The 14,284-nt window shown below is 34.0% G+C and overlaps 1 protein-coding gene across 6 annotated transcripts in view; it reads right to left on the reverse strand.

The window, feature by feature from the left end:
* The window catches only part of LOC143244611 (vam6/Vps39-like protein), a 68,910-nt gene that overhangs the window by 52,205 nt on the left and 2,421 nt on the right, over window positions 1-14,284 (reverse strand). For all 6 annotated transcript variants that reach the window (XR_013025236.1, XM_076489601.1, XM_076489602.1 and 3 more), the window contains exons 3-6: window positions 9,961-10,038; window positions 9,753-9,817; window positions 4,987-5,029; window positions 3,866-3,966 (exon numbers count right to left, since the gene is read on the reverse strand). Coding sequence is in view for 5 of the 6 variants with exons in the window: in XM_076489601.1 (XP_076345716.1) it covers window positions 3,866-3,966; window positions 4,987-5,029; window positions 9,753-9,817; window positions 9,961-10,038 (287 nt within the window). In the remaining variant the exon portion in view is untranslated. The remainder of the gene's footprint in view (window positions 1-3,865; window positions 3,967-4,986; window positions 5,030-9,752; window positions 9,818-9,960; window positions 10,039-14,284) is intronic.

Genomic DNA, 14,284 nt, shown 5'->3' on the forward strand with positions numbered 1-14,284 from the left:
TCACTCCAAGGCAACTGCCAGATGGCACAGAGCAGAGTCTTGAATACAGGACCATGGTCCATGTATGGAACAGGCACAGCAGTGATAGTGACCAGGACATATAGATTTAGCTGCAGTGTTGGCAAGCTTGTTCCTGAGAATACCAATGTGCCTGGTATCCAGAAAAACTGGATAGAAGTAGATGTTAGAGATATGGAGCAGATGGTTTTGAATATCAGCAAGAACAGGGTGTGAACTAATGTAAAGCAATTCCAGGGCCAGTAGAGAACAAAGAGAGTCAGTAAAAATAGTGCAATTTAAGTACAGCTTAGCTTCTATGTGATTCACAACAAGAGAAATGGCATACAGTTCAGCAGTGAAAACAGAATCTGTAGAGGAGATTCTGCACACAACCACCGAACCATTACAAACCATGGCAGAGCCCACAGAGTCACCTGATTTTAAACCACCTGTATAAATGGGAATGGAAGGATGGTTTGAAAGATGTTCAGCAAATGACAGACAGTATTTCCAATTGCAAGTGTCTGCTTTACTCGGATGACCTGAAGATAGGTCACATTTGGGGACTGTAAGAAGCCATGGTGGGATGGTCTGTCCTTGGATAATATTGCTGTATCCACTGGTCAGCCCATTCCACTATGGTTTCTTACAGTCCCTTTGGCCTTCCTATCCAGAAGCAATGGCAGATCATTCGTTCTGAAAAAGCATAGTCCACCAAGGAAGGAAAACACAACCTCGGGTGGGATGCTTTGGTAAGGAACAAAATTTCGAAACATGTAGTGAAGACAGTTGCAAATGGCAGAGGTGCAAAGAAAGTTCATGAGATTTTGAGTATAAGCTCTGAACTGAGGAAGTGCAGAAAGCCCCAGTGCAGAGCCAATGATGATGAATAGGGTCCAGTATCTTCAAGACTGAGGTTCTGGCAGAGCCACAGATCAGTAATCCATGGTTGAGTTTTGATTGAATAAGAGCATGATATATCTGTAGCATAGAACATTGATCCACTCCCAAAGTGGTGGATGAGAAGACACGGAGGATGTTCAGTGCTCTTGTACATTTGACCTGCAGCTGCTTGATGTGTGATATAAAGGTCAGCTTGTGGTCAAATATAAGCCCCTAGAACTTTGTTTCAAGGGACCACAGGCAGCACAATTTCACCAATATGGAGTTCAGGATCAGGGTGAATACCTAGTTGGTGGCAAAAGTGCATGCAAAGGGTTTTCGAGAGAGAGGAGTTAAAGCCATTTGCTGTGGTCCTCTTCAGTAAATGCTTGATGGAAGTCTGTAGCTGCTGCTGAACATACCTCATGTTGGATGACTGACATGAGATGTGAAAGTCGTCAACATAGAACCCATTTGCAACAGTAAGAGGGAGTTGTTCAGTGATGGCAATTTTTATACTGAAAAGTGTGACACTCAAAACACAGTCCTGAGGGACTCCAAGTTCCTGTAAAAAGAACGGAAAAGTGTCAAACTGACACGTACTTGGAATTGCCTGTCCATTAAAAAATTAATAAAAATGGGCAAATGGCCACATAACCCATATACATGGAGGTCTTGCAAAATGCCATACCTCCATGTTGTATCATAAGCCATCTCAATATCAAAGAACATTGAAATAAGATGTTGTTTGAGAAAGACTTCTCTGACTGATGTTTCAAGTTGAATCAGGTAATCCATGGTGGAGCACTGTCATCAGAACCAATACTGGTTTGATGAGAGAAGGTTGTTTGATTCAAGGAACCAAATAAGATGAGTATTGACCACCTTCTCTAAAGTCTTACAGAGACAGCTCATCAAAGCAATTGGACGGTAGTATGAAGGAATTTTGGGATTCTTCCCAGGCTTAGAGAAAAGTAGGAAAATAGCCTGGCACCAGGAAAAACATTCTCCTGCCAGATCCAATTAAAAACAATCAGAAAAATAACAAGAGAAGCAGGAGATAGATGTCACAGTATTTCATAGTATGCATCAACAGATTCAACCAATGAAAAGCCAACATGAGCTCCACCAGTGTAAAGGGGCAATTATAGTCATATAGACAATCAGAGGAAAGAGGTGACAACTCTACCCGAGTCTTGATGACTAAGGAGGTGGAGGAAGTAGCAGAAGTGCTATAATACCTGGCAAAAGCTTTCACCTAGAGCAGTGGTTCCCAACCTTTTTTATGCCCCACACCCCTAAAAAATTTTAATATGTTCTCACACCCTTCACAGTAATTATTTATTTAAGAATAAAGGTGAAGGTGGCCAAAACACATGTTGCCTCGCACCCCTGGATGAGAACCACTGACCTAGAGTATCGGTGATGCTCCAGGTATCAGTTACTTCTTGGGCATCAGAGAGCAAGATCGAGAGAGGGACAGAATTATATTGCCCACTGACCTTTCGAATCTTGTACCGTATAACTTTGGAACTGGTGATAGAAGATATGTTGGTTGTGAAATTATTCCAAGAGTCCTTCTGGCTTTGACGTCTTACCCACTGAGCACGTGCATAAACCTGCTGGAAAGCAATGCAATGCAAGAGTGTGGGATACCTACAAAAAATATCCCAGGCCCATTTTTGAGCCTTCCGTGCCACATGGCAGGCAGGGTTATTGTCAACACTCCATGAAAAGTAGAAGAATAGTGAAGGGGACCAAACTGAGAGATCAATAGCAGTAAGGAACTGACTAGGCACATGAAAATAAGTATAAGAACCACTATTGAAAAGCGAAAGGTTGAGATCAGAGACCATATGCTTTATGGAGTGACACCTTCCATCAATATCAGCACTTCCCAAAAGAGGATTATGTTCATTAAAGTCCTCCAGGAATAATAAGGGAGATGGCAACTGTTCAATGAGAGTATCAAGGTCTGATTGATAATTGGTCTTTTCAGGCAACAGGTGGAGAGAACAAACAGTGATGGTATGACCCAAGGAAACACAGATGGCTATAGCCTCCAAGGGTGTATCAAGTGGCAAAGACAGGGTGGGCAAATGCTGATCAACCAACAGTGCCCCTCCTCCATGCACTCATTCATCACACAGCTTGTCACTTCCATACAAAGAAAACTGCCGAAAGGTGACTGTATTGGCAGGTTTCAGAAATGTTTCCTGAAAGGAAAGACATACAGGATGGTAGGAGGCAGTTAGTGCTTTAATGTCATCCAGATTAGAATGCAAGTCTTGACAGTTACATTGTATCAACGTAGCCATTTTTATTTATGTGTAGGCACATTGGGTGGAGAGCCCTTTAGTTTATGATGTCTATTTTCTTTATTTGAGGGAGGTCTGTTGATTTCCATAGATCCTGCCCTGGGTCGATTGAGCAGGTCTTTGCTGTTGGAAGAAGATTCCAGTGACTGAGGACATGACCAACTGATTGTTTTGCATCTTGGAGTGGGAGAAGAAGATGTGCCCGAGGAAATGTTCATACCAGGAACCAAAGGATGTGGATCTTGAGGTTTACTGGAATGTATGTTAGGAACAAAGATGTGTGTTGAAGTTGATTCATCAACATTTTTAACCATGGAAGTCAAAAGATTTTTCATTTCATTTGAAAATTATTGTTTTGGAGGCACAAAGAGATCCATCTGCACTTCCACTATAGTAGTGAAACAAAGTGCAGCAGCATACATCTGAGATGAGGTGGTGGACAGCAAATTTCAAGTCTTAGGGTAAGTAACATTTTGAATTGTTTTCAAACGCTGCACCTATTTTGCTTCCAAACATTCAGGGCAAGAATTTAACATTTTATTAAAAATATTGACTGTTTATCAAATGAACTCAAAAATGACAAAATTATGAAAAATTATTTATGAAGAAAAAATAATTATAATATGAAATTTTATTTCTCTGGTACACAAGTTAAACTTTCTTACTCTCACATCCAAGCAGAACAGAGTTGCTCCTTTTGTCCTGCCAATTGTTGATATATGTGAAGCATTTTCTTGCATCAGATCATGTACACTGATAATATTGTCTGTAATATAAAAAAATATATACTAAATAAAATGTATGCCCTTATTTTTTGCTTGTTTTGAATTTTATGCAAAGCTATTTGAACTAGTCATCCCTAACTTAGCAGTTATAGACCAGAGAAAAGACAACGAATTAACACAATCCACTGTCAGCTCTTGGGCTATTCTTTTACTAAAAAATAGTAGAATGGATCATCAAATTGTAACACTCCCATGGCTGAAGGGGTAAATATGTTCAATGAAAGGGATTTGAGCTCTTGACTTGTAGATTGCAATTCAAGTGCCATAACTATCATAACATGGAGGTATAAATCTAGTTGTCCAAGTTTTTTATGTTACTTTGCATGATCATTTCTGTGCTGATTTTTATTTACTGAAGCATAGAAATCTGGTAAAAGGAGCATTTCCAACTAGTAACATCTATGAGCTTTATATTTGTAATTTAAATTATTAAAAACACCTGCATAAAATTATTTAATAATGGTATTATAATTAACAACTTCCTAAATAACACAATATATATAAACTGTTGATTAGTAGAACCTTATTTTACGTTTTATAATGATATATATATGGTCCTTCCTTTGATCTTCACATATCAAATTACGAAATTTGGTGTAACAAGTCTTCGTATCACAGTTAAAAAAGTATTTAAATAGCACCACACTGCTCCATATTTAAACTTAAGTTACAATTTTTGTAACTTCAAATGTTTGAATACAAAACTATATTTCAGAATATTTTTTCAAAAGATTTTTTTTGAGTAAGAGATGTAATTTTATATAGATAATACAATTTACATACATTAAGTAAACAACAAGAATAGCACATTGTTTAAAATATGAATCAATTACATTGTTTGATATCTTTGTTTTCATTCAAAATATATACTCTGGAAGAAAAAAAAACCTAGTTATTTTAAAGTTTCTTTTTCTAACAGCTCACTTTATCACTATTTAATATTATTCATTTGTAAAGTCTTCTTGTACAGATAATATCGTTTTCAGACACATTAAACGTACCTGATAAGCTAATTAAAATATTTAGCTCTGGAACAACAGCAATCTGTAACAAAGAAAATGCTTTAGAAAAGTCTTTAGTAGTCATGCAACTAAGAAATACATTAAGAATTTATTTTGGTAAGTGAAATGCTATATGTATATTCAATAAAGAAAACAAGTTACAGAGAATATAGATATAGCTTATAGATAAATGGTGTACATGGTTAAATGGGTTCCAAATGGCAAGTACAAATTATAATATTATTCTTATAGAACATAACTGTATTTCAGTCTGTTGATGTCTTTGGAAAAATAACCAATATGGTTTAACCTGAAACACTGCAACAGTAAAAGAATTTTTAAACGATTCTGATAAAATGTGACACAAATTTGTAATATCAAATATAAATGTGAAATATTTAATACAGTGATAAAGTTCTTTGATAATAAATAATACTTAATTTACTGTACTTTCTTTACGGCATTTATGTGTTTCTGGAAACGAAAAATATTAGAAATGTTTTTTTTTTACTGTTTTGTTTGTTTGTTTGCTACTAAGCAACAAGTTACATAACGGGCTACCTATGCACTGCACACCAAACCGGTTTTAGCAGTATAAGTCCGCAGTTATACCACTAGGGGCTTTTTGTATTCTGTGCTACAATAGATTCAGAATACATACACTAACACAGTAATCTGGAAGATATTAACCTAATATATCAAGTTTAAACCGGTACCTTCGCTAGTTTATAATAAATAAGGTTAACTATCAGTACTACTGGCACATTAAAAGTTATATATTTAAAAAGGTACACTGGTATATTGATAATACCTTAGATTAACTGTTAGTACTGTTGAAGTAGAGAGAGTTTGGTATTTGAAAAAACATAGAGTTGTTATTTTTACAAATGTTATATTGAAATGTATGTATTTATAAGATACACCTGAATATTGACAATATATTACGTGAGCTGTTAGTACTGATGACTTAATAAGATTTTTTTATATTTAAAACGTGAATTGGTATAATGATACTTTAAACGGTTAGCTTCTAGTATCAATGCTTTACTAAGATTTCTGTATCTATAAGTCACAATAGTATATCAATAATGAATAAACGTAAAAGTTAGTACTGTTGGAATGTGGAAAGCTTTGTATCTGAAAGATACTCTGATATACAGAAATATATAAGGTTAATTCTTAGTACTGATACACAATTCCATATGGAACTTGGTGAATAATGAGTTAAAACTATACTAATACGATATAATAATAGTAGCTTCGAGGCAAAACGTTATTTACACGCATTACGTATTTACGTTAAGACCGGAGGGCTGAGGATGTGCAGCACTTATTATGCACAAATATAACGTGAGATTGTTGGGGCTGAAGGGACCAATCTTTCTTGAGTACACCCTGTTGAGCTGTATGTTTTTTTTATGTTTGTTTTGTTTTCTATAGATAGGGTTATATATTGCATACAATATGATACAAGGTGATATTCTGTTCTTATTTAACAACATAAGTATCATATATCTCATGTTTTAATGTTACTATTATTTTATTTCACAGGTTTTCAAGATGGTAAAATTACTAAGGCATGAAAATCCTTTTAATGTGCAGTGTAAAATGTCGATTCTCTAGTGTCTTCATTTCCTCAATGATTTTACATCCCTCATTCAAAAGAACCTTCCTTCCCTCTTTGACTAATAATAAATAACTTTTTTCCTTTTATACCTTTGATTCCACCTTTTTACGCTATCCCTAAATAGTTTCTAATTTCATAGGAAAGAACTAGAAATCGTAAATAGGAAACTTAATATTTTCACTTAATTTTGTTTTGTCCCCCACAATGTGGAGAAACGTTCAGGACTTCAACAACTTCATTTTTGTTACTCAGCTGAGATACAGAAACATACGAAAAATGACAAAAGAAAGAAAACATCAATGCCAGTCCCATCTCACATTATTCATATTATCCTTTCGTGTTTCGGCTTTTTTACAAGATGTAGTTGTATAATGAAATTTTCAAATAATTTAATTATTTATTCAAAATTCAAGATACAACCAGAAAAAAACATTGTAATTTCATAAATAAAAAGTAACAACAGTTATCTACGTTTTGTTTTGTTTTTAAGTAGCTAAAGTAGTTTATCAGTTTTTAGAAGTTTCACACTAATCAAACACTCCTTACCGCAAGAGAAAACGTTTTATTTGTTGTCAAACGTGTAAAAGCTGTGGGGTTATTTTAAAAAGTTTGTTTGTTTTTGAATTTCGCACAAAGCTGCACGAGGGCTACCTGCATTATCCGTCCCTAATTTAGCAGTATAAGACTAGAGGGAAAGCATCTAGTCATCACCACCCACCGCCAACTCTTGGGCTACTCTTTTACCAACGAATAGTGGGATTGACTGTCACATTATAACGCCCCCACGGCTGGGAGTGCGAGCATGTTTGGCACGACTCGGGCGCGAACCCGCGACCCTCAGATTACGAAACACACGCCTTAATGCGCTAGGCCATGCCAGGCCCCAACTTTGAATGTACCAGATATATACTCAGAAAATATGGCAAGCTTTTATTGAGCATTAAAAGCAAGTTGTACACAAAAATAAGGCAATTTTCATGTCGAGAACAAAAATATGTTTTTCAATCTTACAAATTTAACATTTAATTTGTATAACCTACAGATCGTTGTTAGTGAATATTATATTAAAACTTTATATTTCATTTCCTATTTTCTCTAACACTAACTGTAGTGAAACCTTTCAAATCTGCTTTTATTCAGTTCTACCATTTTACAAATGTATTTAATCTCAGAGTATGTGGAAACCATTTATTAAAGTGGGAAGTACTGTGTATAGAAATAACTGAATTATACTATCAGTGATGTCGAGAAACCCACTTGTGGAGAAATTTATATGCAAAAACGGCTCGTTTGGGTTGAGAAAATATTAATGGGTTGAGAAACATGATGTTTGATGTTTTCAAACATCTAATACCGCCCTCTACATTTCGACACACAGTTACACAACCCCTTTCAAACATGTGGTCAGCTTCGGGTCAGTTACCTCTTTCTTTATGAACCTGACGATGACCAAAGAAGGTCGAAACGTTGTTCGCTCTTCTATGTAAAATATTTTCTCAACCCAAACGAGCCGTTTTTGCACATAAATGAATTATACTATGCAAGTTGATGTACAATGATATTGAGTACAATGAAAAATGTTTATTTAATTTGTTTTTAAGTTTTGTTATCTTACCCAACAGGTTTCTAATTTGTACATTTTGTTTTTATAATAAAAATACACAGAAAAAATAAGAAATTTAGTAATTTTGCCTCAAGCTTTTTGCTGTTAGTGGGAAATACATTTTAAATGTTTTTTGTGACAGTGTAAGCTCTCAACAAAATTATGTTTATTTCAAATATGCATTGTACACATTGTAAAACAAAAACTCATGATGAACTAAAACAATGTCCTGAAGTTGCTGCTGTTTAGGTAACTGCTATAAATAGATTAAATACAATGTTAAATACATTATAATCACATGCAATGAAACTGAAGCAAAATAAATATTTAAGAGCACCAAGAAAATTAAGTAAAAAGAAAGATTTTTTTTAATGGTTAAACATTTTAACAACAATATCAGATAAAAATATTGGCTCTTTCCTTGAAAGACAATGATATGGGAGTAGCAAGTCATGTGGGTTTGGCTTTTTTTTTTTTTATATCTTAAAGTAAGAACACTGGAGATAAGTTTATATTCTAATTTGTTAATATCTACAGTATGTACATGTAATTTAACTGAACACAGAAAATCAAGTAATGATAGAAAAAATGAAAATGATCAATTAGGAGTGAAAATTCTTAATTTGACACTGATAAGTCGACAAATATGTAAAAGTATTAATTTTGAAATTTATAATACAAAATGTAGATAAACTAAGACTAAATTACAAACTATGTTTGATGCTAAGTTTGTTAACATACATTAATAACAAAGTAGTTTAATAAATTGTTAATGCAATTCTATAAAAGATCTTAATATGCACACTTTAACCTTCCTGTAACCAGACTTAAATATTCATACAGTATGGATTATTACTCATCATAATGAAAAAAATCATTGATATGAAGAGTACAGATTAATAGTGATTATAAGACTCAAATTTTCCATAACCTGCATCAGAGAATAATTACTTTTTTCTCAGTAACTAATATAACACTATGTAACAAAATTTTTACTTTTTCTTGTTGCTGGGCAGAAAGTGTTATTTCCTAATTCCTTATGCTTAAAGTAAATGGAAAAGACCTATTTTTCTCTTCAAACTTTGCTTTTGTGACATGGGAGCGTATAACAAAAAGATGATGGGAGACTATATTTGAGGGCTTATACGTGAAAGTGATTTCATATTACAGTTGCAAATCTCAAAAAACTACTCACTTCTAAACATTTTTGTATAACTTCTGTATAAATACATGTAAATCTTGATATGTTGTATTATTGAGACCTTATGTAAATGAAAGTGTGCATATTTGCCTGTTTTCACACAAAAAGTAGGTTAATTTCTAAATTTCATTAACCAGGTCACAAAAGCAAAGTTTGAAGTGAATAACAGCCATTTTCTGTATTTTTACAACATAAGAAATTAAGAAATAACATACTATCCAGGAACAAAATTTGTGTTACACAGTGTAACCAACTTAATCTAGTTTTCTAAACTTCGCATGAGAATGTAACCACTTTATTCAGTAAAACAGTATTGTGTTTTGAAATATTCCTACCTGGGTAACAGGCTTTTTGGCAAATGACTTGTTGGACCTCAAAAGATTTACTTCAAACTTGTTACCTGCAGGAAGTAAATTAAAACATTAAATATACTTGGTGACAATCTGATAATCATGATGTGCCCATTTCTGAATATTAAACTAACAAAATTCACATACGTCTATTTTAAAACTTCACATAAACTAATATTAAAGTAATACTTACTACTATTACTGGATGTTACTGAAGTGACTTTGTATGTCAGAAGATGTCCCTGTTTAGTTCCAACAAGCAGGAATTCATCTGAAATAGCAGAAATTTTACAGAGAGAAATTCCTGTTGTTTCTTATTACTAAGCACAAAGTAACACAGTGGGTTATCTGTGCTGTGCCCACCATGAGTATCTAAGATCTGTTTTTAACATTACAAACCCTAAGACTTAACCATCAGATACTCGAGAACAGAAATACCATGTTCAGTCAGAAAAATATATATGTAAAAATGGCTTGTTTTGGTTGAAAAATTTTTTACATAGAGGAGCGAACAACGTTTCGACCTTTTACACATTTTTCTCTACAAGTGGGTTTTCTCGACATCACTGATTATGTTCAGTCAGGATTAGTTGAAAGAAACAGTAAGTGATACATTCTGATTAGTAAATTTAAAAAGCTAACTTTATTACAGCTTTTGCTTGATTAAATACCTTTTACTAAATATCAAATGATCATAAACATACTGAAATTGTGCCTTCTTTCTAGAAGAAACCAAAGAATGAATAGGAAATTTCAAAAGAAAGTACGAAGACAACTTTCAGTAAGCATTACCTGCCTTTTAGAAACAAAAACCAGAATTTATAATGAAGTGTTTTTAGTAAATATTTGTTGTAATAGAGTCAGAGTTGACTGCTTCAAGTGTAGAATGATTTTCATGTTATGATTAAGAATACCTTTCTTTATCTGGAAGTTTTGAAATTTTAATAACCTTTAACCTAAGAAGTTTAGATTAAAGGTTAACAAAGACCCTGAAGATGACCTAAAAAAAGTCAAACCTTGTTTTGTACTTTATTCCAACTAAAGTTTTAAAAACCATACAAGCCATCTTGAGAATACATTTCTATGGTGAGAAGGTTGACATAAAAGTGCCACATGAAGTAGTGATGACTGAAAAATTATAAATAGAGACAGCTGTGCTAGGAGAGTATAACATTGCTATTGTTGGAAGGTTGTTGCTTACTTATTTGCAAGCAACAATGAAGTAATATTATAAGGAAATACAAGATAAGGTGGAAGCTTCACAGATAGTGGCAAGCAGAGAAAGCTTTCATATAAAGGGTAACAATAAATACAGAAAGCAAAATGTGAGAAAGTTAATAACTAACTACAAGACACTAACAGATTTTTTACTCTCAATCTTTTGTTTACAGGCAGCAAACAAACAGGATTTCAGCTATAACTGTTTGTGAATTATTGCATATGTTAGTAACCATTTTTTAACTAGAGCTATACTGTGTTCCTTAAAACCCACATTAGGATTAACACTTTTTTTCACACTGCTACAACTTTTTAAAGGCTTAGAACTTAGGGCATTTGACTAAATGTCACACAAAAAGTACAAAACACACAACCTTGGTTTGTACTGTAGCTTAGCATTGGATGCTAAACAAAGTCAGATTTACAGATTTTTTTTTCACCCATTAACATGAAGTGCAGCTCAATTTTTGAAAGATTGAAGTTTATTCTGTCAAATCTTTACTTCTCTTGAAGACACTAAGTAAAACTATTCAATTTACAATGAGATCAACTTATTTTAATCACTAAGACAGACCTTATCTTTACAAAACTTTCAGAATCACTATGCAACTCATAAAAAGAACCATGGACTCACATGACTAAGATTTTTGGTTCCAGACTACTTTTTATTATTATTATTATTATACACAAAAATAAAGCACACTTCACTGTTATATGAAAATTTATTCTTTTTTTTTTATTCTTTCCATTTATTCAAATTTAAAACTATTGATTTTGAACCCTACAATGACATACTCACTACCAATGATAGATATTGAATATGAGAATTAATATAGCAAGTTACAAAAATTGAGATTAACTACCATACATCTATCAAATTATGAAAGTGCTTTTAGGAATAGGATAAACACAGAAACTGATTCATTATAAATAGCATTCTTTTTTCTTTTCTCCCTAAGATAAAACATATGCATAGTGAATATTAAAAACACAACTTAATAAACACTATTAGAAAGGTGATCTCATCAAAATTTATGTTTCAAGTATACAGTACTGGATAGGTTATCTTGTTTATTATTTATTTTACTCGCAGTCAAAACAGTTAGTACAGAACTCAAAATAAGCAATCAAATCAATAAAAACTTTGCTAACTTTTTTAAAAATAAAATCTCAGTATTTAACTTTAGAATTAATGATGAGGGTATACTCATATTTTTCTCAAGATATTCATTAAACTGTTTACATCTGCATAACTTAATTACAAAACTTATATTAACACAAGTTATGCATAACAATTTTTGCTTGCTTGAATAGTAATATTTAATATTATTCAAATTTTAGACTTTCTAAATTTAAATATCTTTTAATTTTGTTTTTGATTTCCAATAGTATAGAAAAAATATCATGTATAAAATTTTTTGCATGAGCCTCTTACACATTAGTTGTGGATGAAATACATTTATTCTTCATAATAATTTTATCTTGCTCTTTTGCAGGACGGTACAGAGGGGAAAAAGAGAGCCATGAAGTTTGTCATTCCGAGAAGTTGATGTGAACCCACTGACCACTCAAGCAATTGCTACTTCTGCATGGTAGACCCTTCCAAATGTTGGGCTAGGAAGAATGCATCTGCTATCATGTATCCAGACCTTCCCCTTCCATCATCCATTACCCCAGTGTCACACTGCCCTGAGCTTTCTGTACCTCCTCCTCCAGAGAGAAAGCAGCCATCCTCAGAAGAGGAGGTATATGTTGAAGATCTAGATTACAATTTCAGAGGTGCAAATGTTAAGAGAAACCCATACTACCCCAACCAAACAGACCTCAATGACTTGATCAGAGGTCTTGGTCTAACAAAGTCGAATGCAGAGTTTTTGACATTTAGGCCAAAGGAGTGAGATTTGTTAGATGAAAGTGTGCAAGTCACAAGTCAGAGGAAATGTCACCAACATATTTCAAGCTTCTTTACTCATCAAGATGGGCTCTGCTCCTGCAACAATGCATCCGGTCTGTGCGAAGCAATTGGAATTGCCTGTAACTCGAACAAGTGGTGCCTCTTCATTGATAGTTCATCCAAAAGCCTCAAAGCTGTGCTGCTACATAACGGGAATAAATATCCGTCTCTCCCATGGCTCATTCGGTGCACCTCAAAGAGGAATACAAAGCATCAAGACCTTGCTAGAAGCTTTGAAGTATTATGAGTATGGCTTGAAGATTATCGGAGACTTCAAAATGGTGGCATTTCTGATGGGTCTCCAAGGAGGCTTTACCAAGTTTCCCCGTTATCTTTGTCTTTTGGACAGCAGGGATGCTGCAGCACATTACAACAGAAAACACTGGCTGCAATGGACAGAGTCCTTTGTGGGGAGGCACAATGTCAAATGTGAACCACTACCGGACCTCCAGAAGGTGTTGTTCCCACCATTGCACATAAAATTGGGTCTTATGATACAATTTGTCATAGCTCTTGATAAGAAGTCTGTAGCCTCCACGTACTTTTCAGACTTATTTCCTAAGCTGTCTGATGCAAAGATCAAAGCAGGTGTCTTCGTTGGACCACAAATAAAGAAGATCCTGGAGTGCACAGAATTCCCCCTGAAGCTTAGTAGGAAGGGAAAAAAAAGCTTGGGTTTGTTACAGGGGTTCAGGGCTTTTGGGCAATCACACTGCCGAAAATTATATGAAACTGGTTGAAGCTCTGGTGAAGAACTATGGCAAAATGGGCTGCAGGATGTCCCTGAAAGTCCATATCCTTGACACTCATCTTGATAAATTCAAGGAGAATAAGGGAGCATACTCAGAGGAGCCAGGCGAGCACTTCCACCCAGATATACTGGACTTTGAATGCCACTACCAAGAAGTGTATAATGAAAACATGATGGGAGACTATATATTTGGGGGGCTGATATCTGAAAGTGATTTACATTACATTTGCAAATCTCAAAAAACTACTCACTTCTAAACATTTTTGCATAACTTTAGTATAAATAAATGTAAATCTTGATTCTCATGTTGGTTTTATTCAGACCTTATGTAAACGAAAATGTGTAAATTTGCCTGTTTTTACATAGGAAATAGGTTAATTTCTAAATTTCATTAACCAGGTAATAAAAGCTAAAGTTTGAAGTGAATAATGGCCATTTTCTGTACTTTTACGACACAAGTAATTGAAAAATAACACATATTATCCAGGAGCAAAATATGTGTTACACAGTGTTATTGCTGGTGTTTTCAAAGTATTTTACAACAACAACAACAAAAAAAGAAAAAAGAAAGAAAAGAAGGCAATTCCATCAAAT

The sequence above is a fragment of the Tachypleus tridentatus genome, chromosome 2 (assembly GCF_004210375.1).
Source record: "Tachypleus tridentatus isolate NWPU-2018 chromosome 2, ASM421037v1, whole genome shotgun sequence".
NCBI lineage: Eukaryota > Metazoa > Arthropoda > Merostomata > Xiphosura > Limulidae > Tachypleus > Tachypleus tridentatus.